This window comes from Halichoeres trimaculatus, unplaced genomic scaffold (assembly GCF_033239565.1).
Source record: "Halichoeres trimaculatus isolate MK-OKI-2021-1 unplaced genomic scaffold, fHalTri1.1 fHalTri1_scaffold_17, whole genome shotgun sequence".
Taxonomy (NCBI): domain Eukaryota; kingdom Metazoa; phylum Chordata; class Actinopteri; order Labriformes; family Labridae; genus Halichoeres; species Halichoeres trimaculatus.
The window spans coordinates 31,556,375-31,583,716 of record NW_027437195.1 but is presented as its reverse complement, the minus strand read 5'-3'; the positions used below and the strand labels follow the sequence as shown (position 1 = coordinate 31,583,716).

General features: G+C 49.0%; 1 protein-coding gene across 3 annotated transcripts in view; it reads right to left on the bottom strand.

Moving 5' to 3' along the window:
- Positions 1-1,168: 1,168 nt before the first annotated feature.
- stard9 (StAR-related lipid transfer (START) domain containing 9) overlaps positions 1,169-27,342 on the bottom strand; it is a 51,244-nt gene continuing 25,070 nt past the window's right edge. Inside the window, exons 7-32 of one of the 3 annotated variants that reach the window (XM_074691703.1) lie at positions 26,931-27,076; positions 24,579-24,721; positions 24,391-24,458; positions 24,092-24,189; positions 23,759-23,974; positions 23,354-23,451; positions 23,190-23,267; positions 22,873-22,950; positions 20,781-20,960; positions 19,874-19,925; positions 19,659-19,784; positions 19,011-19,093; positions 17,239-17,300; positions 16,716-16,888; positions 16,141-16,609; positions 10,001-16,063; positions 9,035-9,220; positions 8,761-8,944; positions 7,664-7,810; positions 7,382-7,481; positions 7,107-7,273; positions 6,923-6,987; positions 6,555-6,757; positions 5,120-5,199; positions 4,684-4,842; positions 1,169-3,029 (exon numbers count right to left, since the gene is read on the bottom strand). In XM_074691703.1, the coding sequence (XP_074547804.1) occupies positions 2,904-3,029; positions 4,684-4,842; positions 5,120-5,199; positions 6,555-6,757; positions 6,923-6,987; positions 7,107-7,273; positions 7,382-7,481; positions 7,664-7,810; positions 8,761-8,944; positions 9,035-9,220; positions 10,001-16,063; positions 16,141-16,609; positions 16,716-16,888; positions 17,239-17,300; positions 19,011-19,093; positions 19,659-19,784; positions 19,874-19,925; positions 20,781-20,960; positions 22,873-22,950; positions 23,190-23,267; positions 23,354-23,451; positions 23,759-23,974; positions 24,092-24,189; positions 24,391-24,458; positions 24,579-24,721; positions 26,931-27,076 (9,550 nt within the window). In that variant the 3' untranslated portion in view covers positions 1,169-2,903. Of the gene's footprint in view, positions 3,030-4,683; positions 4,843-5,119; positions 5,200-6,554; positions 6,758-6,922; positions 6,988-7,106; positions 7,274-7,381; positions 7,482-7,663; positions 7,811-8,760; positions 8,945-9,034; positions 9,221-10,000; positions 16,064-16,140; positions 16,610-16,715; positions 16,889-17,238; positions 17,301-19,010; positions 19,094-19,658; positions 19,785-19,873; positions 19,926-20,411; positions 20,537-20,780; positions 20,961-22,872; positions 22,951-23,189; positions 23,268-23,353; positions 23,452-23,758; positions 23,975-24,091; positions 24,190-24,390; positions 24,459-24,578; positions 24,722-26,930; positions 27,077-27,342 lie in introns of those variants that run through there. The other 2 variants (XM_074691704.1, XM_074691705.1) reach the window with 2 other exon arrangements.

Sequence of the window (27,342 nt, the reverse complement as noted above, 5' to 3'; positions counted from 1 at the left end):
GTGTCTAGAAAAGTTCTCCAAAAATTAAATGTAGCCTATTTATTATTATTATTATTATTGTTGTTGTTTTTTTCTTTTTTGACTTTATTTATTTATTTAACTTTTTTTTTTTTTTTTTTACTTTTTTTTACTTTTTTTTTTTTTTACTTTTTTCATTCAGGTTGAAACATTTCGAAATTAAAAATCTGTTTTTTATTTATTTATTTTATTTTCTTATTTTTAGTTAATTATTTGATCATCCAATGATGGACTTTCTACAACTTATTAAAAAAAAAACTAGAGTGCATTTTTGTGATATTGAGTTAAGATATAAATCTAAACAATCTTCATTTTTTTCATGAATTTGTAGCGACAGAAGCAGAAAAATAGAGATGTCCCAGTCCGATATTGATTTCAGATATCGGTCTGATATCAGCAAAAAAACAAATATCGGTATTGTCTGGGAATGCATCTAAAATCTGCATCTGTTGCTGACTACTGTTCTTTGTTTGAATAATATCACTTAATCAAGCCTTTTCTAACATGACAGACATACGACAGAAAAAGTAATAAAAGTAGGCATGTTTAATGCTGATATCGTATCAGATTAATATCAGTATCGGCCAATACTCAATGCTGCAGTATCAGTATCGTATGGGAAGTGAAAACGTAATATCAGGACATCCCTACAGAAAAACTCACATATTAAAGTACTAACTGTTCTGCAAGTGTGGACTGACACAGTTTTCAGAGTTGGAGCCAACTTTGAATGGTTTGTTTTTTTTCCAGTTGTGTTAATACAAAGTCTCATTAACTTGGTAAAAATCAAAGTATTCACCAACAGTTTTATTTACTTTAAACTCCACTGCTGTTATTCTAAATGTTGGATTTTCTTAATTTAGCTCAATTTTTCCGAATCAAATGAAAAAAATGTTTGAAAAAGGTTTTGGTCCTTTTTCAGAAAGTGTAAAAACAGCTTCAAAAACTCCGGTTTGTTTCTCTGTTTGACTCCAGCACCAACAACATCAGCAGCTTTTAGCGTTAACAGATGTTTTAAAACTCCACAGACACATTTAAATGATAAAACACGTTAGTCTCAGACTGAGCATCAGGATGATTTCCAACATGAAAATAAAACACAAACAACATTTTACTTAAAATACGTTTTGTATTTATAAAGATTGGCCTGACAAACGGCCGAACAACGTCTCAACAGCAAGAGGAAGCTGGGAGTTCATCATAAAATACATTAACAACCATCACAACATAAATAACAACGTTCTTTACAAACAAAGTGATTACAGACTCAGACAGTGGTAACCGTGCTCCTTCATTCAGGTTTTCATGTCTTTGGTTCCCGGGGTGGGGGTGTGGGGGTAAACGGTGAATATTAATATGGCTTCATATCCGTCTCCAGCTGAGCGCCTCAGACTCAGCTTCTGCATAGATTCATCAGCGTGCACAGTGAAAACTAAAGCGCTGTTTGACACCAACAGGAGCAAACAGGAGCAAACAGGAGCGAGTGTTCAGACTCTGAGCGACAGCTGCTCTAAGATCACAATAAACAGGACTTCAGAAACCAGAGACCTGGTGCAGGTCTGGGTACCATGTCCTGCAGCCTGACAGTGAATCTGGAGGTCAGAGGTCAGAGTGTGCTGCAGTTTAAGGGCCTGAATCAGAGACCTTTGGTTTAAAGCTACTTCTCCTGCTACAGATCTGTCCTCGAACAACGTGCTGCTGAGATTAAAACACGAGGAACAGTCTTCATCTTCATCTGCTCGAGCACCTGACTGTCCAACACACAACTCATGGACGGAGGGATCACACACACACACACGCGTGTTTTTTTATGTTCTTTGAGTTATAAAAATGAAACAGATAATCCACATTAGATTAGATAATCCTTCTTAATCCAAACACAGACCTCAGAGGATCGTTTCCTCTTTAACCTTTCTGCTCCTCTCTCCTCCAAACATCAGCACCTCCTCCTCTGGGAGGCTAAAACACACAGCGCCTCAGGAAATGAGCTCATCTCTGAGCGTCTCCTGGATTTTAACTCAAACTGATCTGTGACCAAGACGTAAAGATCCTGAATAATAATCTGAAAAAGAGCTTTGTTTACGTGTTCTTATAAACCTTAGACGTAACCACACTCAACATTAAAGCTCCTGTGGGAAATTTCTGCTTTTGTTGATTTTGGCGCCCCCTGTGGAGAAAGACAGTTCTGCAGATTTTGTCCTTAACATTTATAAAAAGTATTTCTTGACAAGAAATCTCTTTAAAGTCAGAAGCATCCATCAGTGGGGATTATTGAACTCCAGGTTTCTGAGCAGTGGGTGTTAGTGTGACGCCTCCTCCTGCTCCAGGGTTCAGATCTTTACAGTAACTTTACAGAAATATTCACTCTTCCTGATGAGGGACTTTTTGAGTCAAACAAAAACATCAATATAAAGTCAGATTTGTTTGTAACGGTTAGAAATCTCCTCACAGGAGCTCTAAGCGAGCGTATCCAGAGTCTCTGTTGGCCTGACGTTTCTTTAAGGCAGGGATCAGCTGTTTGTCTTCAGTGCAGGTAAAGGAGCCGAGCTGCTGATACTCATCAGTAGATAAAGGAGAAACTCCTCAGAGGAGCAGAGGGATCAGTTAAAGGGACTGTTGAGAACTTCCTGCCCTGAATATTTCATCGTGAAGCTCTGTGTAAGCTGCTCCCTTTGTTAAAGCTTTGGTCAGACGAGCCATGAGGGATTGTAACGAGCAGGATATAAAAATACACTTTCAATAAAAAAATACTTCATAGAAAAAAGCTGCTTCAACTTTCAGAGTAACAGTGCTGCTAGAGTGAAGTCAAGTAAATAGTTTTCAGGTGCAAACGTTAAAGACGGACTAGGACTCCCTGCGGGGCGGTTCGGTCCAAGTGCTCACTGCTAACGGGTCTTCATCCTGGAGCTCTGAGGACGGAGGAAGGCGTCCAGGTCAGCGATGACAGCGGCCTGTCTCCTGGACACAGAGCTCAACAGACGGGGAGGAAAAGACGGAGTCCCAACGTCCACCTGGAGACGACCAGGAGAGGAAGACTTTACAGAGATGGACCACAGAGACCAGGATTTACCAAAGACCACAACACCTTCATGACGGTCAAATATTTCAGTCTTACAGATCATTTAATTATCAATCAATCAATCAATCAATCTGTGGTTATGAAGCACCAAGTGTTATCTGAAGACACGTTCTGGTAACATGAACAGGTTTGGACCAGCTGAAGGTTTTCTCTCATACTCAGAGACCCACATCAGGACCACATGATAATATCTGATGATGATGATGATGATGAAGATGATGATGTTGATAATAAAAGTGATGACAATGATGATGATGGTAATGGTGATGATGTAATTGATGCTGATAATGACAACGATGATGATGATGATGATGTTAATGATAATAATGATGATGTTAATGATAATGACAATCATGATGATAATGATGAAGATAATGGTGTTGATAATGATAACGATGATGATGATGACGAAGATGATAATGAGAGTGTTATAGTTGTCAGTATGCAGGATATCTAACTTTGCAGAATACATGAGTTCAGCCTGAATAAGGATTGTGGGCGGGGCTTGTTTGAAAAACCTTCATCCACATCATTCAGGACCAGATCTGACACAAACCCAGAGCTGACCCCCTCATCAGTTCATCCATACACTTACCTCAACCTGATTTATGGTGAGAGACAAACATTAATTTAATTTGTATTTGGAGTGGATCATTACTTTGTACGGCTCATTGTTGGTCACGGACAACAAACTTTTTGTGTCTTCAGTGATATTTTTACTATTTTTTCTCCTGTGTTTGTCCGGAGATCCTACATGTAACCATGGCTGCATTGTTTACATGTGAAATCAGCTGTTAGCAGCCTGTAGCATGTCAATGCTAACTGGTGCTAGGCCAGATGTTTCCCACAAGGTGAGGAGAAGGAGGTGAGGACGACGTGCTGGTTCTCAGGTGTGAGCTAAGAAGTGACGACATGGACCTGTCCTTCCATCCATCGTTATTGGGAACGTAGGATCTATCTCCAATAAGATGGACGAGCTAGCTGTGCTAACCCAGCAACAGAGAGAATACCAGAGGGCAGAGTAGCATCATGCTACTCAGGCTAATGTAACTCCTGAATTTCCCTCCAAGGATGGATAAAGTATTTTCTATTCTATTCTATTCTATTATAGTCTAGTCTATTCTATATAAAAAGGAATACGTAAATTGTCTTTTTTATCTGTGTGATAAATCAGAGAAAACAGATCTGTTGATGGTTTTTAACAACGCCTGGCTGAGGATCAGAGATTTTCTTTGTTTCTGCAGACGTTAGAGGAACTTTACAGCTTCATTTGTCTCTGAGAAGAAGTGCACATCACAGATTTGATGAAATGTTTCGTTTGATCAGAGAAGAAGTGAGAGTGCTGGTTTCAGAGAGGATGATCAATAAGGAGAAGACGACGCTCACAGACGGCACAGATTGGACAGAAGCAGTTTGTTGATTTCATATTTCCTGTCAGGAGCGTTTCTCTCTGCATCTTTCACAGACTTATTCCCAAACCATCCATCAGCTGACGGCAGATAATCTTTGCTGCTGCTGACGGTGAGTACGGTGAGTACAGCACACACACCTCCATGACAGGCAGCTCCACAGCTCCCTTATCTCACCTGCAGCAGGTAGACGACCCTGGTGACTTCCCGTCCATTACGTCTGAGCGGCTGCAAGAGCCAGCAGCTGGGCATCATCTCCCCCCTGACGGCGTCCACGCTGGGGCGAGGAAGAGTCTCCTCAAACACCGACTGCATGGCCAGCACGCAGCACGCGCCCTGAGGCCGGGAGCAGAGAGAGGAGTGATGAATAAAGGAGCTGAGCAGACGTTTCGTCAGACACGAGGCAGCTGTTCACCGACCGTCCAACAGCTCACACCCAGCTCCAGTCCACACGGACGCTCTGATGGTTCAGATAACAAACACTATCCCACAGCACATCACCATCTGATTACATCAGATACCCCTGAAACCACGTCTCATACCTCAGTCTGAGTCTGAGTCTGAGTCTGACGGAAAGTGCTGGATCAGAGGATGATCAGTGAGGGATGCTCACCTGTCTGGACTCGGTGCTGATGCAGCAGAAGTCTCTGGGCTGGCTGAGGTGGCAGGAGGACGGATCAGTCAGAATATACACTGCACACAAACACAGGAGGAACCAGGTCAGACAGGAGCTAAACCAACAAAACTATCAAACCAGAGGATGGAAAAGAAAACGCTAACTTCATCCAAGCCAAGGGTGTTCAACCTGTGGCTCTGGAGCCTCATGAGGCTCTTTGAATCCTTTGCAGCGGCTCATTTAAAAAATATTATTGAAATAAAGAATTTTTATTTTTGTGTGGATGGATTCATTTAACTGCCAGCATGCCGGCTTAATATACATGAGCTTGATCTGTTGCAAGACATTAGCAAACAACTAAAAATGGAAAGCTAAGCAATATGATCAGTTCTTTAAAAAAATTAAATTTTTTTGCAATTTATTAAGTTTAACATTTTTTATTTTTAATTTTGGAAAATTTTGAAATTTCAAATCAAAAATGGAAATTTTTGCTTTTTTTGAAAACTTTGAAAATGTTGCAAATTTGATTTTTTTTAAAATTTCTTTAATGTCTAATATTTCATTTTTTTTTAATCTTTGCAAATTTTGTTAATTCTGATTTTTCTTTAATTTTTGAAAATTAATTAAATGTTACTTTTTTCCAAAATTTTGCAAGTTTTTAAAATTTTAAATAAAAAATGGAAATTTATGCTTTTTTCAAAATTTTGCAAATGTTCTTTTTTTCAAATTTTTTTGCATTGTTTTATATTTCTTTTTTTTCAAAATGTTTGCAAATTTTTGAAATGTTGATTTTTTTTATTTTTGCAAATTTATTGAAAATAAAAATAACACATTAAATATTTAATTTAACAAATTCAAAAAACTTCTCTTTCAGATAATTATTCACTAGATTTTTACAATGTTTAGAGTTTTACACTAATTATGGTCTTTATTGTGAAGATAAAATAGATTTTGTTTCTCCTGAATGACTTTAATCCAGCTGAGCTGAGGATAACTGGCTCCTGTGAAAGTGAAAGTTGCAGACCTCTGCTTTAACCTCTTCACATTGAGTTGTTACAGGAAACTCTTTCCCTGTTTTAAGTTGGTAAAATGAGACTTCCTGAGAGTCGAGCAGGTGAGTAAAGCATCTCTGAGACGTGTTGAACAGTCAGCAGCAGGCTGCAGGTGTGAGGAAGCTGTTAGTTTTGTAATAAACTGATCCAGCAGGAGGAGATGGATGGGACTGAGAGCTGGGGCTGACGTCCTGAGGATCCTCAAACAGCTGCAGAAATATAAAAAGCTCTGCAGCACAGAGCAGATAAAAATACTTCCTGTACTCCTGCACGGTTCCTCGTCCTCACGTCACAGCGTGAGTTTACTTTATCTCATTTTTATAAAAGTAAAATCTGAACCAAAGTGTGAGGATGAACGCCGCGCAGACTCAGCGCCTCACCCAGCTGAGTGCTGTCATCTAGTGGTCGGGTCCAGACGGAGCGGACCGACTGGTTGTACACGTGGCTCTTGGACAGCTGGCAGATTACGCTCCACAGACCGTCCAGGGGTCTGCTCAGCTCCCCGGCCCCCAGGAAGGCATGGACAGACGGGCTGGAGGAGGGCTTGTAGAAAGCCTGGATGCCTCGCTCCTCTCCCTGGTGCCTGAACAAACACAGGAGGAGATCTGCGCTGTCTCACACAGAATTAAGACTTTGCTTGGATTTAAAGTTAATCAATCTCATCTGAGAGCAAAGAAAGGAAAAGTCCTGTGATGGGAGGAGATTAAAGGAGGTATTCTTAGAGGCTTTATCAAACAGGAGGACTGACCTCCAGCCGGCTGTGGCTCTGCCCGACACCAAGTTACTTAAGTCCCCCGAGGACGCCAGCCGCACCTGAGGAGGAGTCGACTCATTAAACGTCTGAAGGAGCAGACTCAGTCAGGGAGGCTCGTTAAATATTAACTGAAGCATGAATGAAGAGGAGGAAACAGCTGGATGTTCCTCATCGTTACCTCAGCCAGAGCGCGGCCCAGCAGAGCCGACGTGATGTCCTGATAGGTCGAGGAGATGGAGGAGGAGGAGCCAAAGGAGGCGGCGCGCTGACGGGGACAGGCTGCTGGTGATGGCGTCGACGTCATCAGAGGCTCAAAACCAGCGACAGGAGGCTCCAGGCGAACGTCTGTCCAAACGCCAAAACACACGGGCTACAGGTTCATCAGCTCATAAAGAGAAGGTTTCTGCTGTGTGTGTGTGTGTGTCTGTGTGTGTGTGTGTGTGTGTGACTCACCGTGGGCAGACAGCCACGCTCTCTGTGTCTTCACGCTCTGAGGACCACATGCAGGAGGACGTGTCCTGACCTTCAGCCCCTCATCCTGGATCCCTGCGACCTGAACACACGCCACAACAACACACACACACACACAAACTCACCGTCTGATTGGCTCAGTAACCAGGAAAAACCAGACCAGGACCAGAGGACGGGCTCTGAGTCCTGACACAAACTTTTCTTTGAGGTAAGATCATTTAGAAACACTCTTACAAAGGCTAAACACAGGATCAGGGACCCCACCTGTCCGTTGATCAGGGTCCTGCTGCCCCCCTGGAGCTGGACTGTGTTTCCACTGTTGTACCCTGAAGTGGGTCCAGAGGAGAGGCTCAGGGTGGACCCGGAGCACAGGGTGCTGTTACTGATTCTGGTCCGATGCTTCAGGTCGTCCTGCACAGACACACAGACGACCAACCAGTGAAACCATCTGATAAAGACTCTGACGTCTAAAAACTGACCCAGATCCTGAAACCAGTTCATCCAGGTCGGAGTTTGAGGAGACTGAAGAAACCAGGATGTGACCTGAGACAGATCAGCTCCTGAAACTCATTTAAAGTGGGTTTAAAACTAAATTAATGATGGATAATCCATTAAACTGATCCTAACAGTCAGTCACTGCCAGCATTGTTACAGACACACAGAGGAAACCCTCAGACCACCTGGAGGAGGGAGCTGCTCTGGACCTGACTCTGAGGTCTGACTCTGAGGTCTGACCTGGACCTGACTCTGAGGTCTGACCTGGACCTGACTCTGAGGTCTGACCTGGACCTGACTCTGAGGTCTGACCTGGACCTGACTCTGGGGTCTGACTCTGGGGTCTGACCTGGACCTGACTCTGGGGTCTGACTGTGAGGTCTGACCTGGACCTGACTCTGAGGTCTGACCTGGACCTGACTCTGGGGTCTGACCTGAACCTGACTCTGAGGTCTGACCTGGACCTGACTCTAGGGTCTGACCTGGACCTGACTCTGAGGTCTGACCTGGACCTGACTCTGGGGTCTGACCTGGACCTGACTCTGGGGTCTGACCTGGACCTGACTCTGAGGTCTGACCTGGACCTGACTCCGTGGTCTAACCTGGACCTGACTCCGGGGTCTAACCTGGACCTGACTCCGTGGTCTAACCTGGACCTGACTCCGGGGTCTGACCTGGACCTGACTCTGAGGTCTGACCTGGACCTGACTCTGGGGTCTGACCTGGACCTGACTCTGGGGTCTGACCTGGACCTGACCCTGGGGTCTGACCTGGACCTGACTCTGGGGTCTGACCTGGACCTGACTCTGGGGTCTGACCTGGACCTGACCCTGGGGTCTGACCTGGACCTGACTCTGGGGTCTGACCTGGACCTCCTGACTCAGCGCCTGCTGCTGGAGCCTCCTCTTCTCCTGCTCCGTCCTCTCCCTCAGTCGTTCCCGGGCCTTGGCGATCTCCGTCCTGGCCTCCTCGCGGGCTCGCCCGTAGTCCCTCAGCAGCTGCTCGATGTCGGCGGGACACTGGGCGTCTCCCCGCGGGGGGTCTGTCGCTCTATCAGGACATAAACCAGTTCATTAAGTTTTAATCCATCACTAACACGGTTTCCTGACGCTGAGTGGTCTCTGAGGACCAGAGTCTCACCTGACGCTGTCTGACGCCTGGAGCTGATGGAGGTTTTGACGCCCTGCAGACGGCCTGGAGGAGGAGGAAACCTCCTCATGTGGGGAGGAGCAAACATGTTTGCTGGGACTGAGGCTTCGAGCTCTGCGGTACGTCTGCAGACGCTCCTCCCTGTCCCGCCTCAGACCCTGGATGCTCCTGCGGTGTCTGAGGACGAGGACAGAAAACACAAGAAACTATTTAAAGAGAGACTCACCGTCTTTATCTTCCTGAAGCTCTGCTCAAACTCATGATGATCACAAAGTTTGTTAGAGTTTAAGTCTTTAAAATGATATTTTTCAACTTTAACAAGAGAAACTTTTCTGGAAGAATCAGTTTTAAACTGTAAATGTCTCTGTAAGCATTTCTTTTTAGAGAAAATGTTCAACATTTAAAACTTCAAGTGACTCAAAAATTCATCGTTACACTGGCAGCAGACATAGACAGAAACCCCCTAAAACTAGACTAGAGAGAGGTCTGAAAGAGGACTTAAAGAGGTCTTAAAGAGGTCTTAAAGAGGTCTTAAAGAGGTCTTAAAGAGGTCTTAAAGAGGACTTAAAGAGGTCTTAAAGAGGACTTAAAGAGGTCTTAAAGAGGTCTTAAAGAGGTCTTAAAGAGGCCTTAAAGAGGTCTTAAAGAGGACTTAAAGAGGTCTTAAAGAGGCCTAAAAGAGGTCTTAAAGAGGTCTTAAAGAGGTCTTAAAGAGGTCTTAAAGAGGACTTAAAGAGGTCTTAAAGAGGTCTTAAAGAGGACTTAAAGAGGTCTTAAAGAGGTCTTAAAGAGGTCTTAAAGAGGTCTTAAAGAGGACTTAAAGAGGACTTAAAGAGGCCTTAAAGAGGCCTTAAAGAGGACTTAAAGAGGACTTAAAGAGGACTTAAAGAGGCCTTAAAGAGGCCTTAAAGAGGACTTAAAGAGGACTTAGATAGGCCCAGATCCTGGTCTCCTGACCTGTCGTACAGCTGCTGTTTGCTGGGCGCAGACGCGGCTCCAGGCTCCTCCCTGGACCTCGGGGACAGCATCTTTAACAGCGTGTCGGTCTCTCCCAGCCCGTAGTGCAGCTTGGCCTCGGCGAGCTCCACGGTCAGCGGCGTGGGATTGATGCTGAGGCTGACGGAGGCCATCACCTGCTCCCGCTCCGTCCTCAGTCTCTGGATCTCCCTGGCCCTCCTGTGGCTCTGCACCGCGGGCTCCAGGTGTGAGGAGGAGCTCTCCGTCTCCCAGTCCGTGCTCCTCCTGCTCCTCACACACGGGGCACACGGGGTCTGTCTGCTGCAGGCTTTCAGCTCCTGGCTGATCCCGGACCAGTTGGTGAACTTGTTGTGCAGGGGCAGGTCTTCAGGGACCGTCTGCTGGTCCTGACAGGGGGAGACGCTGGTGAGGGGTTTGATGTTCACCAGGATGTCCGTGTTACACTCGCTGGGAGCCAGAGACGCCATGTCATCCTCCTGAAGCTGCACCGCCCCGTTGCTGGCTGGGGATTGGTCGAAAGAGCCAACGTAAAACTCCACAGACTCAGGATCAGCTCCTCTGAAGCTGCAGGTCTCTGAACACCCCGCTTTGGGCCCGTCAGGTGGTCTCAGTATGGGGGACAGCTGGTCCTGAACAGTGAACGCCGTCCACTCCTCAGCGCTTCTCTGGCGTTTGGGCGTGTCACCGTCATACCTCACGCTCCTCCTGCTGCTGTAAACGTCCAGGGAGGAGGTGAGGCCGGAGGAGTCGACCTCAGGACTCAGGAGACTCACGTCACTGACTTTCTCCAGGGACAGGGATCCTGATCTACAGGACGGAGCATGGTGATCCTCCCCGGGCGTCCTGTCAGACGCAGCGCTGCGTCCTGATGCTCCTGAGGTCAGTCCGTCTCTCTCTGCCTCCTGGGGCGTGGGCGGACACGGCGTTGGGAGGTTTCCTCTCTGCTTCAGGCGTAGCTTTGCAGACACGGTCAGGATGGGGGAGGACGCTCGGTCTGTGAACGCCGCCTGTTTCCCGTCAGCTTCCTGTTTCCTCACTGATCTCTGGGTGACTTCACGCATCGCGGCGCTCCTCTGCTCCTGGACGTCTGAGGGGCTTATCTTTGGCGGTCTGGAGGAGGCAGACTGAACTCGTCTCTGGCGTCCAGCAGGTGATTGGCCGCTCTCCGGCGGTGCTGCGGTCTGACCGTCGCTCCTCGTGTCGGCCGCGCTGAGCCTCGCCCTCTCCGGCGTGTTGGTTTTATTCTTCAGCGCACAGCTGACGCCTCTGTCCTCAGACACGCTGACGACCTCTGAGCCGACCACCCTGACGACCACGCTGACCTCCTGAGGCTGGGTCGGAGCGCTGGGGGTCTGATGAGCGCTGGCGTCCTGTTCAGACTCCTCGGTCTGGACTGCAGCGTCTCTGGAGGTCTGAGTGGACCCGTCTCTGGTCTGGCGGTGGGTCTGGCTGGCGTCTGACAGGTTGAGGCTCCTCCGTGGCGTGGCGTTGAGGCTCTCCCCTGACCTCATCCCCTGAACGTCGTCCAGCAGGTCCGAGGTGCTGTGGATCAGCCTGGAGAGCTGGACCGACATGGTCTCCATGCTGGCCCAGGTCGGGGACTCTCTGAAGTCCGTCCTGGTTTTCTGAGCTGCAGGTTTTTCCGTTTGGCTCCGTCTGTGGCGCTCGGTCCTCTTGGGGGCGGAGCTGCTGTGGAGGCTGCGCTTGGTTTGGGTGGCGTGGTCACACACCCCGCTCTGGGTCCTGGTCTCAGTCCTCTGGGTCTCTTCTCCAGAGTAAACCAACCTGGAACCATCGACCCGACAGGAGCTGGTACCGACACCGTGGTGGTCACTCAGAGACCTTCTGGTCTGGACTGGTCTGTGGGTTTCAGGCGCCCGCTGGGCGGCGCCTTTGCTCGAGGCGTCCCTGTAGTCCTCCACGCTGCTCAGCGTGCTGGACAGCCCTCTGTGGGCAGCGTAGGCGCTCAGGTGTGAGGTGAACGGCGAGTTCTGCTCGTTCAAACCGTCGTCCACGCTGCAGCACCTGGTGATGCGTTTCTCCGAGCGGTCCAGGAGAGGAGACTTGCTGCTGAGGTCAGCGGCGCTGCCAAACGCCGGCGTCTTGAAGCAGAGCTGGCTGGCGTCGTCTTCCTGCCGCTGGTGGACGAACGGGTTGATGTCGCTGGAGGCGAAGTGCATCGAGGAGTCCTGAGACCTCACCGCGTAGGTCCTGACAGCGGCGTTCTGAGTGGTTCCCTGGGCGGGTGGCGAGCCTGGGTTGGGGATGTGAGCTTCATCCGATCTGGGTCTGTTATCAGAGTAGACCTCTGGGCTCAGGGTCCTGGTCTGACCCCCCTCCTGGTCCCTCTGATGTCCCAGCTTCACTAGCTTGGATGAGAGACCCGTGTAGAGCTTCCTGCGGTCTGAGCCGTCGTCTTCGTCCAGATCCGAGGACTTGAGGGAGGACTCAGAGGAGGAGCTGGGGTGGGTCTGGATCTTAGACCTTCTGACCCTCTTTGTCCTGGTCTTCATGGACCCGTGGGTCAGTCTGTCACTGAACCTGCAGCTGGTCTGAGGTCTTCTGTGTCTCAGCTCCTCAGACTGGTTTGTGGACCCCCCTCTGTGTTCTGGTTCAGGTCTCTGCTGTGGGTCCTTATCAAACGCTGAGTTTGATGCATCCTGGGAGTTTCTGTGGTCTGTGTGGACCTGAGGGGTCTGGGTGGAGCAGTTTGAAGATGGCGGTGAACCGTCAGAGCGACCTGGAGCTGGCGTTGAGCTCTGACCTCCTGCTGTGACGTCTGCGCCGACGTTCCCCTCTGGAGAAACGGAGACGATCCCAGGAGCTGCTCCAGGACGGTTTCTGAGAGGCTGGACCGTACCTGACTGGCAGGAGTCCCCGTCTTCAGCTCCAGGCCTCCATGTGGACTCACTGAGACCCCTCAGACCGCCACAGACAGCGTTCGTCTTGGTGTCACCGCTGGAGGAAGGCGTTTCATTGGGTGTTTGTTGAATCACTTCAGCGGCGGTGAAACCTCTCTGAGTTCCTGCGTCACGACCAGCGGATGATCTGACTCTGTCTCCACCTGAAGGACTGATCACCTGAGGACCAGTCTCGGGCTCCGTGGGGGGTCTTTGGGGAGGCTGTCTTTGTGCAGAGCGGTCTCTCATGGAGGGTAGACCGCCTGGTCTCAGACCGGGGCGGGTGGAGACCTCAGACCCTCTGTGTCCTGTTGGGTTGGTCTGGGCGGTCTGGTTGGAGCAGTTTTGGAAACCATGGGTTGGTTGGTCTGATGCTGGATCAGAGAACGAGTGATCCGGCTCCGCCTCCTGGTCCGTTTCAGGTGTTTGAGCGGGCTCAGACTCAGCTGGAGGATCTGACGGAGGACGCTGGTTTTCACCCTCCATGGCGTCCAGGAGGCGGTGTTCCCCGAGCTTTCCTCCGCCCGTCCCTGTCTCAGTCAGCTGATGTGTCACTTCCTGTCCCGGCGGTCTCTCGTGGTCGCCTCTGAAGCCCGCAGAGGACAACGCGCTCAGGCTGCAGCTCCTCCTCTCACAGGTGGACCCGTTGAGTCTCATGTGCTCTTTCACCACTTCAGAAATCCTCAGATCAATGGCGCTACAAATTGCATCAGACTTGCTGGAGCGTTTCCTACTTTCTTGATATTTCCTGGTGTGATCAGTTTGGCGCCGCTCGCCGTTTGTGTCTGCAGGTTCGTCCTTTCTTTCTGCACCAAGCGTTTCAAGCGGCGCGCTCTGCTCCCCCGCCGAGGTCCCTCTCTGACAACATTTGTTAACACACTCAAAGTCCTCAAAGATCTGAACGCTGGGCCCAAGTTTCCCGCTCACGGGATCATAAACTGGCGCCGCCACTGAGGCCGCGCCGCCCTGTCTTTTCCTGCCACGGACACAAACAGAATCAAATCCACGGCTGTCAGCCTCCTCTTTGGACCTGTCGGTGCTGTTGTTGTTGTTGTCGGGCCAAACGGCGTCCTGGCTGCCAGTTGGTGGAGGACACAAAGTTAGCGTCTCTTTGCGTTTGGTCCATTTTGGTATTTTCAGGCTGCCCATGAAAGAGTCCTGTCGCTCTTTGTTCCTCTTCCTGGAAATTTTACAGGACGGTTTAACAAGCTCCCGCTGTCCAGCGCCGGGCGCCTCAGAGCCTTTGGTTTCAGCCTCGTCCAGCCTTCGGTCCTTTGGTGGGAAATGGGTTTTCCCAAAGTCACAGCCATGAAAATCTTTCAGCTCATCCATCGAACACCCCAGACTGCAGAGCTCTCCATCTTTGACGGGCGGTTTCTGGGCTGGTCCAGGGTCAGGGTTCGTCCTCAGAGCTGGACCCTGGTGGGTTGGACACGTTGAAAAATGATAGTTTGATGTTTCAGTTTGTGAGGACTTGGTCAGACCAGCTGGTCCAGGCTGAGCTGGGACCTCACAGGTGGTTTGATTCAGAGCAGGTGAGGATGCTGGACTCATGTTGTTGCTATGGTCAGGAGCATCATCACAGGCTCCTCCCCCTCCCTCCTCTCTCAGTCCTGATTGGTCCAGACACCGTCCCTCCTCCTGCACAGCTGCGTCCTCTCTGGACGGATGAAGCTCAGAGTTGAGTGAATCTGAAGTTTCTGACTTTCCTCTCGTCTTTTCAGCTCCGTCAGAGCTGGAGGACGCTGAGCTGCAGCTCCTCGGTCCGCTCTGGGAGAGGTCTGGACTGGTTGGACTGGGACTGCTGGTTTCTGGGTCACAGAGGATGAGTGTCCTGTCCGTCAGACCGTCTGCAGCCTCGGCTGAGGACCAAGCGTCGGTGAGGGTGGGGGTGTTTTCTGGCTCCTTGGAGCTGCAGCTGCTGTGGGGCCGTGGGCTCAGCGTCACGCTCCTGAAGTCCTGGACCAGTCTGGGGTCAGGGTCTCTGCTCCTGGGATCAGCTGCTTGCTGGTTTTTGGGGGGAAGCTGCCGTGTTACAGAGTGCTGACTCTGGTCCCTCTCTGTGGGGGTCTCCTGAGGTCTGGAGCAGCTGGTCTGTGCGGCTCCACCAGGCGGTGCAGATGATCCAGAGCCCTCCGTCACCAGAGAGTAGGTTGGTGCTAATCTTTGGCTGAGCCGCCCTGAGACGCAGACCCTCCCGCTGCTTCCCACGGTCAGCGAGTCTTTGGACATGTGGCTGTCTTCGCTCTCCGTGTCGCTCTGAGCCGCCTCCTCGTGCCTCAGCTGCTCGGCCAGAGCTGAGGCGTAGGCGGAGGACAGAGAGTCCAGGGAGAAGAGGCTCTCGCAGTCTGACATCCCCTCCTCTCCGTCCTCCTCCTCCCACCCCGTCAGGCCCGGCTGGGTCTCCAACCATCGGCTGGTCTCGGTCAGAGCCTCGGTGCTGTGCCAGCGCCTCTGCTTCCTGTCCTCGAACGCGGCGCCGTGGTCGAGCTCCTCACAGGAGACGGCTGACTGGACCACTCGTCTGCGTCCTCCCTCCGTCCTCGGTCTCCAGGTGAATCTGTTTGTGATCCTCCCCACAGGTCTGGGTCTCCTGCCTCCATCAGCTCCTGGAGGAGGCTTCTTGAAGACTTTGGACAGAGCCGTTTTTAACCGGGGCCCCACAGACTGGGACAGGGTCTTTCTGAGGACTCCACGGGTCCCGGTGAAGGACTGTGGTTTCTGACCTGGACAGGGGACGGTCTGACAGCTTGGCTCACTGGTTTTGGGCTCTTGCAGGTTTTCTTTGCAGGCGGTCTGCACAGAGGTCCCCACAGGAGACCTGAGGCTGAGCGCCGGGCTCTGGTCCGACCTGGTCCTGAAGCTCAGGTCTCGGTTTGGGAGCAGAGGTTTTCTCTCCGGTCTTTCTCTGCTGGGCTGAGCTCTGGGCTCGTCTCTGACGGACGGTTTGATGTTCTCACAGGAGCTGGATCTGCTCCTGCTCTCTGGACTCGGGCCTGAGGAGACCGCAGCAGAACAGCTCTGGGTTCTTTCCCGAGGAAGACACTCGTCTGAGAGCCACTTCCTGCCGCCGCCGCCGCCGGGCTCAGGGGGCGAGGAGGAGGAGCTTATCTCTGTGGATCTGTTCCTCTGGAGGAAGTGTCTGAGGAGAGAGAAGAGGGTCATTAATCTGTTGAAACAGGGGGCGGGGTCTACCTGAGTCCACAGGTAGCAGCTCACCTGAAGATGGGCGTGTTCTGCGGGTAGAGCCGGGACAAAATGTCTGCAGAGAAGGAGTGTCTCCGCGACACAGACTGGCGTCCTCTGGCTTTCGTCGGGGACTCGGGGGACTCGGGGCTCTCCGGTCCAGGAGGGAGGTCCCTCTCCAGCCGCTGCAGTTCCCTCTTGGCTTCCAGCAGGTGGCGCTTGCGGGCGATCCTCTCCAGCTGATAGTGCAGCCTTTTGCGGCGGATGCGGCTCTCTGCGCGGCACAGAGCGTGATGCTTCAGCAGCTCCTCGTGGACCGTCCTCTTCCTCGCCCTCACCACCAGCGGCAGACGATCGATGGTCCGACCCTCCTGGTCCTCAGGGGTCAGGGGTCGCTCCTGGAGGGCCACAGGGAGGAGGTCAGTCTGGACTCCGGACTCGTGGGTGACTCTCTGCTCCACGGCCGTTAGACGCTGTTTCTCCTGCAGGATCCAGAGCTGGACTGTTGGAGACAGATCAGACGGTCAGGATTCAGTTTTCTCTCATGACTTCCTGGTTCTGTGGTTCTGCTCCTGACCCGGCTCGGGGTTTGCAGGAGGACTCCTTACTCTCGCTGTGCTGCTGTCTCAGGTGGGCCTGCTCCTTCTCCAGCTCCCTCTCGGCCCGTCTCTGCTCGGCCTGGATCTCCTGACGCAGACTCTCCACGTAGAGCTGCTGCTCCTCCACACGCCGCCGCGCTGTGGGCTCCTCGCTGGGGGGGAGGAGTTTCGCTCCCTCCTCACTGAAACAGAGAAACAGGAAACAATAAGTGGGTTAAGTTTCATGGTGAGAGTTTGCTGTTTGCTGCTTCAGTCTGAAACCTCCTGGTTTCTGGTTAAGCTCCTCCACAGTCACCAAGCAACAGCTGAGCGCTCACAGGGAGCAGCCGACTGGGATCGTTCATGAACACATGCCATCGCTAGCAGCTGGTTAAAACATGCATGAAGCGTTGGCCTATTTCCACAGCGGGAACACGGGGACGACACATGTAGCACACATCAAACATGCAGGCAGCGAGCTGGCAGATCCAGGTCTTTCTGCTCCACAAAGATCGTCACAGAGTCTGGTTTTTAACCCGGGGACAGTTTTTACCTGGGGTCGAGGCTCAGAGGGCAGAGGTCGATGTAGGCGCAGGTCGTACCGCTCTCACTGGCCTGAGGAGGGAACAGGAAGAGACGTTAGTTACTGACACTGATAAAAACTCAGGAATCATCAGAAAACATCAGTTTATACTAAACAGCATACAGCTGGCGCCACATCGCTGCAGTTTGACACCACAGGAAGTGTTCATCACGTCCTGATCAGACGATATGAATGAACCTGAGAGATAACAGTTAAACAGATTTATTTTGCATTTAATTTATTTTTAAAAAATTAACAAAATAGTATTGGGAATTTTTTGTTTAAGGGTTTTAAACTGTAATTTTTTTTGGTTCAAATATTTTTTTTTTCAAATTCAAATCCTTTATTTTAGTCTTTTTTAATAAGCTGGGATGGAAAAAGTTGAGGTGTCAAATCACCTGAATAAAAATCATAAACTGACTCTCAGGAAGTGCATTTTTCAGGAAATATAGCTCCTGATTTAGTCAGTGGACATCATCTTCATCATTCAACTTTTTCACACAGTTCATGGTTTTTGGAAATCAAAATGAAATAAACGGGGAAATTACAATTAAAACCAGTAATGTTTGCACCGAAAGAGTTTTTAAAAACAAATTTCTTGGGGTTATGATTGACAGTAGATTAACATGGAAACAACATATTGATTACATCAAAGGTAAAATTTCAAAGTCAGTTGCAATTCTGTGAAAATCCAGACATGTTTTAAATGACAAAGCATTAAAAATAATCTATAATTCACTTATTGATCCTGACATGTCTTACTGTATAGAGCTGTGGGGATCCACATATAAAACATATATGAATTCAATAGTTGTCTGAGAAAAAAGAGCCACACGTATCATCAATGATACAGATTATTATGCTCACACTGATCCCTTCTTTTTAAATTCACACAGTATGAAATTTTCTGATTTGTTTTATTATAAATTAATGTTACTAATGTTTACTGAAAAACTAAACTCTCTTCCTCGTGCTGTGCAAAAAGTTCTTCTCAATCCAGGAGACTTAATGTGATTGAAGAGGTGTTTCTGTTGTTGGGGTTAAACTAAATAATGATGCAAACATAAATATAAAAACCTGTAATTCATGTTATATCTTCAGAAAAACAGTCTCCAAAGTTATCTTTGAAAACTATAAGTGTTGATCATGTAATGATGTTGTTAATGTTGATTCTTTATCTTTGTTTATTTATTTATTTATTTTGTAGCTTATCTTTGATTATATATATGGGCTAGGCTCAGATAAGCATTTTGCTTCTGCCTATGCATTTTCAGTCACTAATTATAAGTATTCTGGTTTGTTTAAAACGTCTATTTTGTGACAAATATTGTAAAATGTATGTTGACTGAATAAAAAATCCTATTACTACATGGTCTGGGTTTAAAAAAGCAAACTATAAATCACAAAAATCAGAATCAGCACCTCATAAATCATAAAGGAATCAAATCTGGTGAAAAGGTCGTCCCAGCTTTATAAAACTCTGAGAGTTGTTGGTTTAATTTTACAGTTTTATTAATTTATTAAAAGCAGATGGTAAACTCAGAGAGATGTGTGTGTTTTATTCTGGACTCAGCAGCAGATTGACTCTTTGTGTAAAATGATAATTAAAGTTTCGTGTATCTAAAGTCTTGGCTCTGGTATCAGTCTGAAAACGTGGTATCGAACATCTCTGGCTGAAACGATGATCAGGATGGTGCTGCTGACGGTTTGATCAGTTTTCTGATCGTACTGACTCCACCCACCCGTCTGCGCTCCCTGAGGACCGCCGCCTCCGCCGGGTGGTTGAAACGAAACTTGTGCTCTCCTCCCAAGGTGATAACCATCCCTGGAGACAGAAAGAGATCTTTGATCAGAGGCTGAGGCATCGTGCTGCAGAGAGCTGCAGGGCGTGTGTGTGAGTGTGTGTGTGTGTGTGTGAGAGTGTGTGTAGCTACATTAAGACTATCAGAGCACTTTAAAGCATGCATGCATATCAAAGTGTAAATTAACCCACATGTGTTATCAGGTCTGCTCTGTGCAGCGTGCTGTGTCATCGTACATTAGCCTGAATGTGATCTCCTGTATTGTGCAGCGGGCACATGACAGACCTTAATGCTGCGCTGACTGCTGCTCAGGTCACATTTTATGCATGGCTGTGTTTTTGTGTCTGTTTGAGCAGAACCAGTCAGGACGGGCACAGATCAGAGTTTCTACCAGCAGCTCAGACGGTTTCTACGTTTCTCCAGAAACAAACGATTAATGATCTCTCTGCAACGAGCTCTGCCAGGACTGACTCACTGTTTTCCTGCTCTCACTTCCTGACACTGCACCGTTTCTTAGAGCTGGAGCTGAAATCACCCTCTGCAGAGTGGGACATGAAAACCCGTCCCTCATTGAGGATCTGGTCTCACCTTGAGCCAGTCTGCAGGGCTGGGTGACCTCTCTGTCGTTGAGCAGGCAGACGCAGCCTGGGAGCGGCCTCAGCGTGACGACACCCGCCTGGTTCTCAATCTCGCAGCTGGCGCCGCCCTGCAGGACTGACACAGGACGCGCACACACAGACGCAGAGTGAAACGAGCTGCGTAAAAGAAGTTTTAAAAAAGTAAAACACAGAGTTTAGACATACCTATGTGAGCCTCTGCAGACGGCTGTGGGGGTCCGATGCGGGTAACTCCTTCCTGTGAGAGAGAGCGAGACAGGTGTGAACATCTGCACAAATAAAAACATCAAAACAACAACAAGACGCACGCTACTGTAGCTTTAAGACGAGATCATCCTTACAGCGAGCTGACTCTGTGATCCTCCATTAACTACAGTCTGTGTAAAGCTGCTCTGATCTGACAGAAACACATCTTTTGTTTACTCTCAGGTCGGGTCTAACGGGATTAAAAGCCTCCTCATTGGCTGTCAGCGCCACATGTGCTCCCAGGTGGCCTGAGCTCTTCACATGGAGGAAACAGGCTGATCGTCAGGCCTGAGGGCTCGCTTGTCATTGTCACAATCAGGACGGCTTAAGCTCCCCTGAGTCCCAGACGCAGAACTAAGAGCCTCTTATACAACCAGCGTTATGCATGGAGAAAAACGTACACACAGGGGGGAGACGGGGGGAGATCGACAGGACAGTTGGAGGGTAAGACTGAAAGGAAGAGAAGGAAGAAACAAACCTTTTCTCAGGAGTTTTAGAGGCAGAACAGAAGAGGAAAAAAGATTTAAAGTCTGAGCGGAGACAGCTGACGAACCAGACAGAGACGAGCAGAAAAGGAGACGTTAGACTGAGACTGTTACATGTCGCTCCTGCAGGTGTGTATTTTTAGAGTCACAGCCTGAGTGCAGCGAGTGATGCGTCTCTGGGGTGAAGAGGAAAGCAGACGGAGAGAAACAGACGGAGAGAAAGAGAGAAAGTTAAGGATTAGTTCAGCATCGATTCCTCCAGAACAACCAGTGAATGTTAACTCTGCTCCTCCAGCCTCAGTCGTTTCATCCTCACATTAAACCTACACACACCAAACAACATCTCTGTGTGTCCATCGTACCCGCAGGTGGTAGAAGACGACCCCGGTGCTCAGCACGTCCCTGTCCAGGGTCACCAGGTGAGGCTGCAGAGAGTTGATGAGGAACCCGGCTCGGTCCCTGTTGATGTCCACGCCGTAGCGCTCCAGCAGCTCCTGCTTGTCCCTCCAGCTCTCAGACCAGTCCTTGGTTAACTGCTCCACCTGAGGATCAGACCAGAGACAGACGGAGACAACGAGGAGGAGGATTAACACCTGAGGGTGAGGGTCAGCGGGTGCAGCGACACGTCACAGCTGACAGCACGGATACGTCTACAGATCAGCTCCTGTTTTCAGATGGTTTTTAATTTTTATATTCCCAGCTTTAGGAGCTGACCTGAAACTCAGAGCTGCAGAGTTTTTATAAAACTAATGCTGAGAAACATGCAGCCACCCCAGAACAGTTAACAATGACGACATCATGATTGAAAGAGCAGCCTGATGATGATGATGATGATGATGATGATGATGATGACACTAAACTCAACTGAACCCAAAGCTGTGAGGAAACTGAAGGAGACGAGCAGCTCCTGACAGTTTTTCTTTAGTGAGAAACCAAGAGTCGTTTCACAGGAGGCTGGAGATGCTGATCCTCACTGTGTTTGTTGATGGACTAAAGTCACGTTTGATCACGTGAGATTTCACGTCTGTTGAATCATTGAGCGTGCATTCAGAGGATGTGATGGTAGAAATTGGTCTTAACTGTCACTGTCAGCTTGCTGGTCTAATGGTACGGCCACAACAGACGCGAATTTGCGTCGATTACTTACAAAGTCAATGCAAAGACGTGTTAGGATGCTGATTCACCCCGAACAGTGCGTTGGACATGTTTGGGGCGTCGGTGCATTTGGAGTGTTCACGCGTTTGGAGCGTTGGCGGTTCTGGAGTGTTCGAGTGTTTGGAGCGTTCGCGTGTTGGGAGCATCGGTGGGTTTTAGAGCGTTCCAGCATTTGGATTGTTGGTTTGGAGGGTTCGCACGTCGCGGTGTCGGCATCTTTGGGGCGTCTGATGTCTTAACGCTCAAGTTAAAAAAATTGAACTTTCGACGCGTGAAGGCTGTGCTGCGACCGCCAATCAGCGACAACATTTCCCCATAACGTCATTGATTTGATGACGTTGGGGGGGAACCGCCGCCTGCTCTGACTCCAACTCCGCCAGAAGATGGAGGAGAAAACAATCTGTGCGGTGTGTCATCATCCAGAGTTATAGGATACGACGTGTGAACTCTACAGAGAGCAGAAAAACAGGAGCAGGCTTGGGTGAAAGTCTCTGAGGAGACAGGTTTTGAAGGTAAGTTCTGTAAATATTGTTTCCAGCTGGATCTGCTGCACGGGTCATCACTGAGTCCGACTGTGTTTTCCTCAGAGGAGTTTTGAGCCTGATAGAGAGGAGGGAGGAGCGGGGCAGGGGCAGAGCCAGGGAAAAGATGGAGGTTCTCTGTGCTCCTCTCTTTCCTCCACCCCTTCATTATCCCCAGGGAGACCTCCGGGAACATGGGTCGGGGTGGAGGATGAGGTCTCAGGGAACAGCCAGGCAGGGCCAGTGGAGGTGGATTACCAGGGAGAGGCAGCAGGCCTTGATGGTGATCTCCTTTCACACACTCTCCTGTCATGATGAAACCACAGCTCATTGTTTTTCAGATGCTCTTTTGGGCTTTCTGTCTTTAAATGAACGGCTCTCTACTCTGCCTGCACAGTGCCTCGCTAACTCGTGTTCTCCCCTCAACTTGTCAAAATAGTCCAGCGTCCAGACTCGGGCATTTAAATTCACGAGTTCGAGTTTGGTGTGGCCGCGGCATAAGACTTTGAAAGCAGTTATGATCTATGAGTCGTTTAGTGATTCTCCGTCTCCTCATCAGAGTCTGTAACTCCTGACCCGTCTGTGGAGACGACCGTCAGCTGAGCCTCGTGAATCATGAGGAAGGAGGAACGTTTAGAGCAGAGAGGTTAAAGCTGACAATGAAAGGAGTCAGAGCAGTGAACTTTGTGTCAATCTGAAATAAACACGAACTTAAAGAGCGCTCTGAGACGTGTGGAGGACACTTCCTGTCAGGTTTATCATTCAGCGTGGATATTACCTTAAGCTCGTTCTGCAGCACGATGTCAGACAGATTCCCGTCCCTCTCGTCGCTCAGGGACGGACTGGGATTCCTCTGCTGTCAGCCCAGAGGACGAGAAATAATCAGTCAGCACAGCGTGTAAAAGCAAAATGTCACATGCTTCAATGAAGTTCAGCCTTTACCACCTGCGGGAATAAAGCATGTCACAAAGCACGGCGCCAAACATTCCCCAGAAGAAGATGAAGTGTGTGAGCGTTTGATATTCAAAGCCGTGGAGTGTTTGTGATAAGAGCGCAGCAGGAGCGCCGCGTTGGATCAGCCAAAGGTCGGCGTACCATTTCAAAGCTGAGCAGCATGCTCTTCAGCCTGTCGATCTCCTCCCTCAGCTCCCGGATCAGACGCACGTTGGCGTCCTGAGCAGAGAGCACACACACATTAACCTCCAGAAAACACCCGCTCAAACATTTCGTCTGCTCCTCGCACGCCGAGCGCCACTGACCTCATTAACACGAGGCTTGTTGACAATGTTTCGAGCATGGGCGGCGTAGCGCAGGGTGCTCAGGGTCTCGTTGTAGCTGTTAGCGGAGGGTGAAACCGCTGCAACACACACAGACACACACAAACACACACACAAACACACACAGTAATTAGCAATCAAAAGGGAACGTGTGCATAGGTTTAAAAAAGGGCTTAAAGGAGCATTCCACTGTTTTTACACACACACACAGAGGGTCAGCAGCCTGTTTCAGCCAGATTTAGCAGAAGTTAAACCAAATCCCTTAAAAAATATCTCACAAACGTATCAAAGATGAGCTGAATTTGTCGTCACAGAAACATTATTTTGTGTGACCAGCTCTGAATCAAAGGAAAGTAAGAGTAAAACACTGACACCCTCCACACTCACTTGCTATCATGATGGTCTTGGAGTTACCCCCCAGGCTGTCTTTGAGCAGCCAGGTCAGGACCGAGTCCCTGTAAGGGATGAAGCAGTGCCTCCTTCCTCCTCCTCCTCCTCCTCCTCCTGACAGGGAGCTGCTGTGGCTGCCCGCCGTGCTGCCGTCGCCCTCGGAGGCCACGCTGTTGATGCTCTGGCAGCTGCTGGACATCTGGGAGTTCTGGGCTGAGGAGGAGGAGGAGGAGGAGGAGGAGGAGGAGGAGGAGGAGGACCAGAAGGAGTGAGTGTTGAGGAGAAACAGGAGTATTCAGAGGACTACGATGGATTTAACTCCTCGTTTACCGAGAGCTGAGATGACGATGCCCAGGGTGACCAGGGACTTGTTGATGTTGGAGCCTTCAGTCAGTCTGTCCCTGCAGTAGTTGGGATCAGCACGCTCACTGACACACACACACACACACACACACACACACACACACACACACAAAGAAAGAAACACAGGCTCACGTCAGCTGGAGGGAAAAATCTCTGATCATATTTTGAGGACCTGAGTCAGAGGAGCAGAAACCTTAAAGCAGTATCTAAAGATCCACCAGGGGGCAGTAGCCACTGACTGTGGCTCAAACACTGTGATGCTTTACCTCCCAGCCAGGTCCACCAGGTTGATCCTGCTGACGGTCTCTGACGGGAGGTTGTTTTCCAGGATGGCCTGCAGAGAGGTGGAGAGGAGGAGCGTGGATATTTAACGCGTGCTGACTCTGAGGAGTCCCTGAGGAGGGGGGGGGTTAACGGACTGAAGTGACGCCATGTGAAAGATATGGGTGATGACCTGTGTGTACTGGATGGTGAAGATGGCGTGGGACCTGCTGCTGGCGTCGTGGTTGTGGGTGGCTGCGGTGATGCGGTTGGCGATGCCCTCCTCTAACAGATCCATGGCCTGCTTACAGTCTGAGACCACGTGCTGGGACAGGTCTGAGTCAGGGACAGGAAACAGAGGAAACAGAGGAAACAGGGAGAGGGTCAGGGGGTCAAACGATATCTGCTGATTGACCCACTTCACAAGGAGCCCACTCAGGATCCAGGCCCCCTGCAGAGGAAGACCACAGACTCTATTAATGTGAATTAAAAACCTAACCTTTGGAGAATCAAACTCAAAATGAGGCGGAGTGATGACGTGTAAAAACAAACAGGAAGTGAGTCTCATCATCATCATCTGTCCTGAGTCACAAACCTCAACATCTGTTAGACACGAGTCGGCACATCCTCACAGAGCGTTAGCATCCTCACAGAGCGTTAGCATCCTCACAATGCGTTAGCATCCTCACAGAGCGTTAGCATCCTCACAGAGCGTTAGCATCCTCACAGAGCGTTAGCATCCTCACAGAGCGTTAGCATCCTCACAGAGCATTAGCATCCTCACAGAGTGTTAGCATCCTCACAGAGTGTTAGCATCCTCACAGAGCGTTAGCATCCTCACAGAGCGTTAGCATCCTCACAGAGCGTTAGCATGGACTCACTGTTTGATCATCAATGTAAAATTAAAAATATTTGAACTTTGTCTGACTCTTTTTAACTCATTTTTTGACTCTTTTTTTCCACTCTTTGACGCTTTTGTGACTCTTTTTTGAACTCACATTCTTATTTGACTCTTTGACTCTTTATTTAATTCTTTATTTATTTCTTTGACTCTTTTCTGACTCATCTTCAACTCTTTTTTTGACTCTTTTTTTACTCATTTTTTCACTCTTTGACGCTTTTGTGACTCTTTTCTGAGCTCTGATTCTTTTTTAACTTTTTGTTAGACTCTTTGATTGACTCTGACTCTTTTTTACTCTTTTTGTGACTCTTCGTTTGGCTCTTTGTTTCTTTGTTTGACTCCTACCTTGATTCTTTGACTCTTTGTTTGACTATTTGTTTGATTTTTTTTTTATTTTGATTCTTTATTTGACTCTTTGATTCTTTGTTAAGATATTTTTGAGTCTTTGTTTTACTCTTTAAATGTTTTGACGCTTTTCTTTTTTTTTGACTCTTTGACTATTCCTTTGACTCTCTGACTCTTTGTTTGACTCTTTAACTCTGTTAAACTCTCTGTTTGATTCTTTGACACAAGTAACAGAGTCCTGGATGTGCTCTGTGTGTGTGTGTGTGTGTGTGTGTGTGTGTGTGTGTGTGTGTGTGTGTGTGTGTGTGTGTGTGTGTGTGTGTGTTGGTTTGTGTGTGTGTGTGTGTGTGTGTGTGTGTGTGTGTGTGAGTGTGTGTGTGTGTGTGACGTGCTCTCTTTGGAACCAAGAGGAAATGATTTCACTTCCTTCGTCCAACTGGGATTCCTCCTGATTCAGACAATCAGTGGATGTGGGGCTTTAAACGTGCAGAGGCTGGTGGCTGAGAGGGAAACAGAGAAGGAGGAGAGGAGGAGGAGGAGAGGAGGAGGAGGAGGAGGTGAAGCTGGAAGAGGAGTCTGGATCAGATCCAGGACGGCCTATTTAGGACCTGAGCTCGCAGCGATCCACGATGACTTGTAAACTAAATTAACAAGACAGGAGCATTAGTCCAAACACTGCACAGCGTGTTTCACACCGCGGTCTGCTGTTTCTGAAAATTAACGATATGACGGATCAGAGAGAGGAGGTTTCCCCTCTGCTGTCCACCTCCATCTCTGCTCCCTGACACCAAACGCTTCAGACACAGCGTTTAACGAGGACAAACTGCTGCGGCGTGCTCGTCCACCTTCATCTCCGACTCTAAACTTTAAATCTGTGAGTCTGAGAATAAGTCTGTAAGTTTCTCTGTGTCTGATTTTAAGGTTGCTCCAAGGTTGTTTAGCAGGAAGTTTTATTTTAATGGGAGTGAAATGATCCAGGCAGGGTAATGAGAATGTGCAGCCTCTGGACCTCCAGTTAATCAGTTCAACAGACAGAAAAAGACAGGAAGTGGAAACGATCTGTTGATTTATGAGCTCCAACATTTTCCCAATTACACCTGAAAGAGTGGGGTCACGTTTGAAAACAGAATTTAGATTTTAATCCTTTAATTAGTTTCGCCTGTTTCCTGATTGTGTGACATCACTTCCACCAACCGTCAGCTGCTTCCTGTGCGGCTCAGGTTTGGTTTCTGTGAGCGGGTCAATGCAGAGAGATTCATCAGCACATGCTACATGCTACATGCTACATGCTTCACTCACCTTGTACATAGGGACCTTTGTTGGGGTGTTCCCGGACTCTCAGGGAGGCTCTCTTCTTCTGCTGCTCTCCTCCTCCTCCTCCTCCTCCTCCTCCTCCTCCTCCTCTCAGCAGGTCTCGAACACGCTCGTTGTAGATCTCCAGGAAGCTGCAGAGACAGCAGGACAATAACACATCGTACACAGACTGAACCACAGTCAGAGAAACAAACCACAGACAGCGTTTGAGTCTGTGTCAGGTCAGAGTCATAGTCTCTCCATCACAGACTGCTGACCCAATCAAATGTCACAGAAACACAATCTGAACCAGGGGTGGGCTATTCATGTTTACCAGGGGCCACATGAGAAACCTGTACTGTGTCAGAGGGCCACCAACTTTCCTCTATCGTAAAATGCTCTAAATTAAATATTTTGA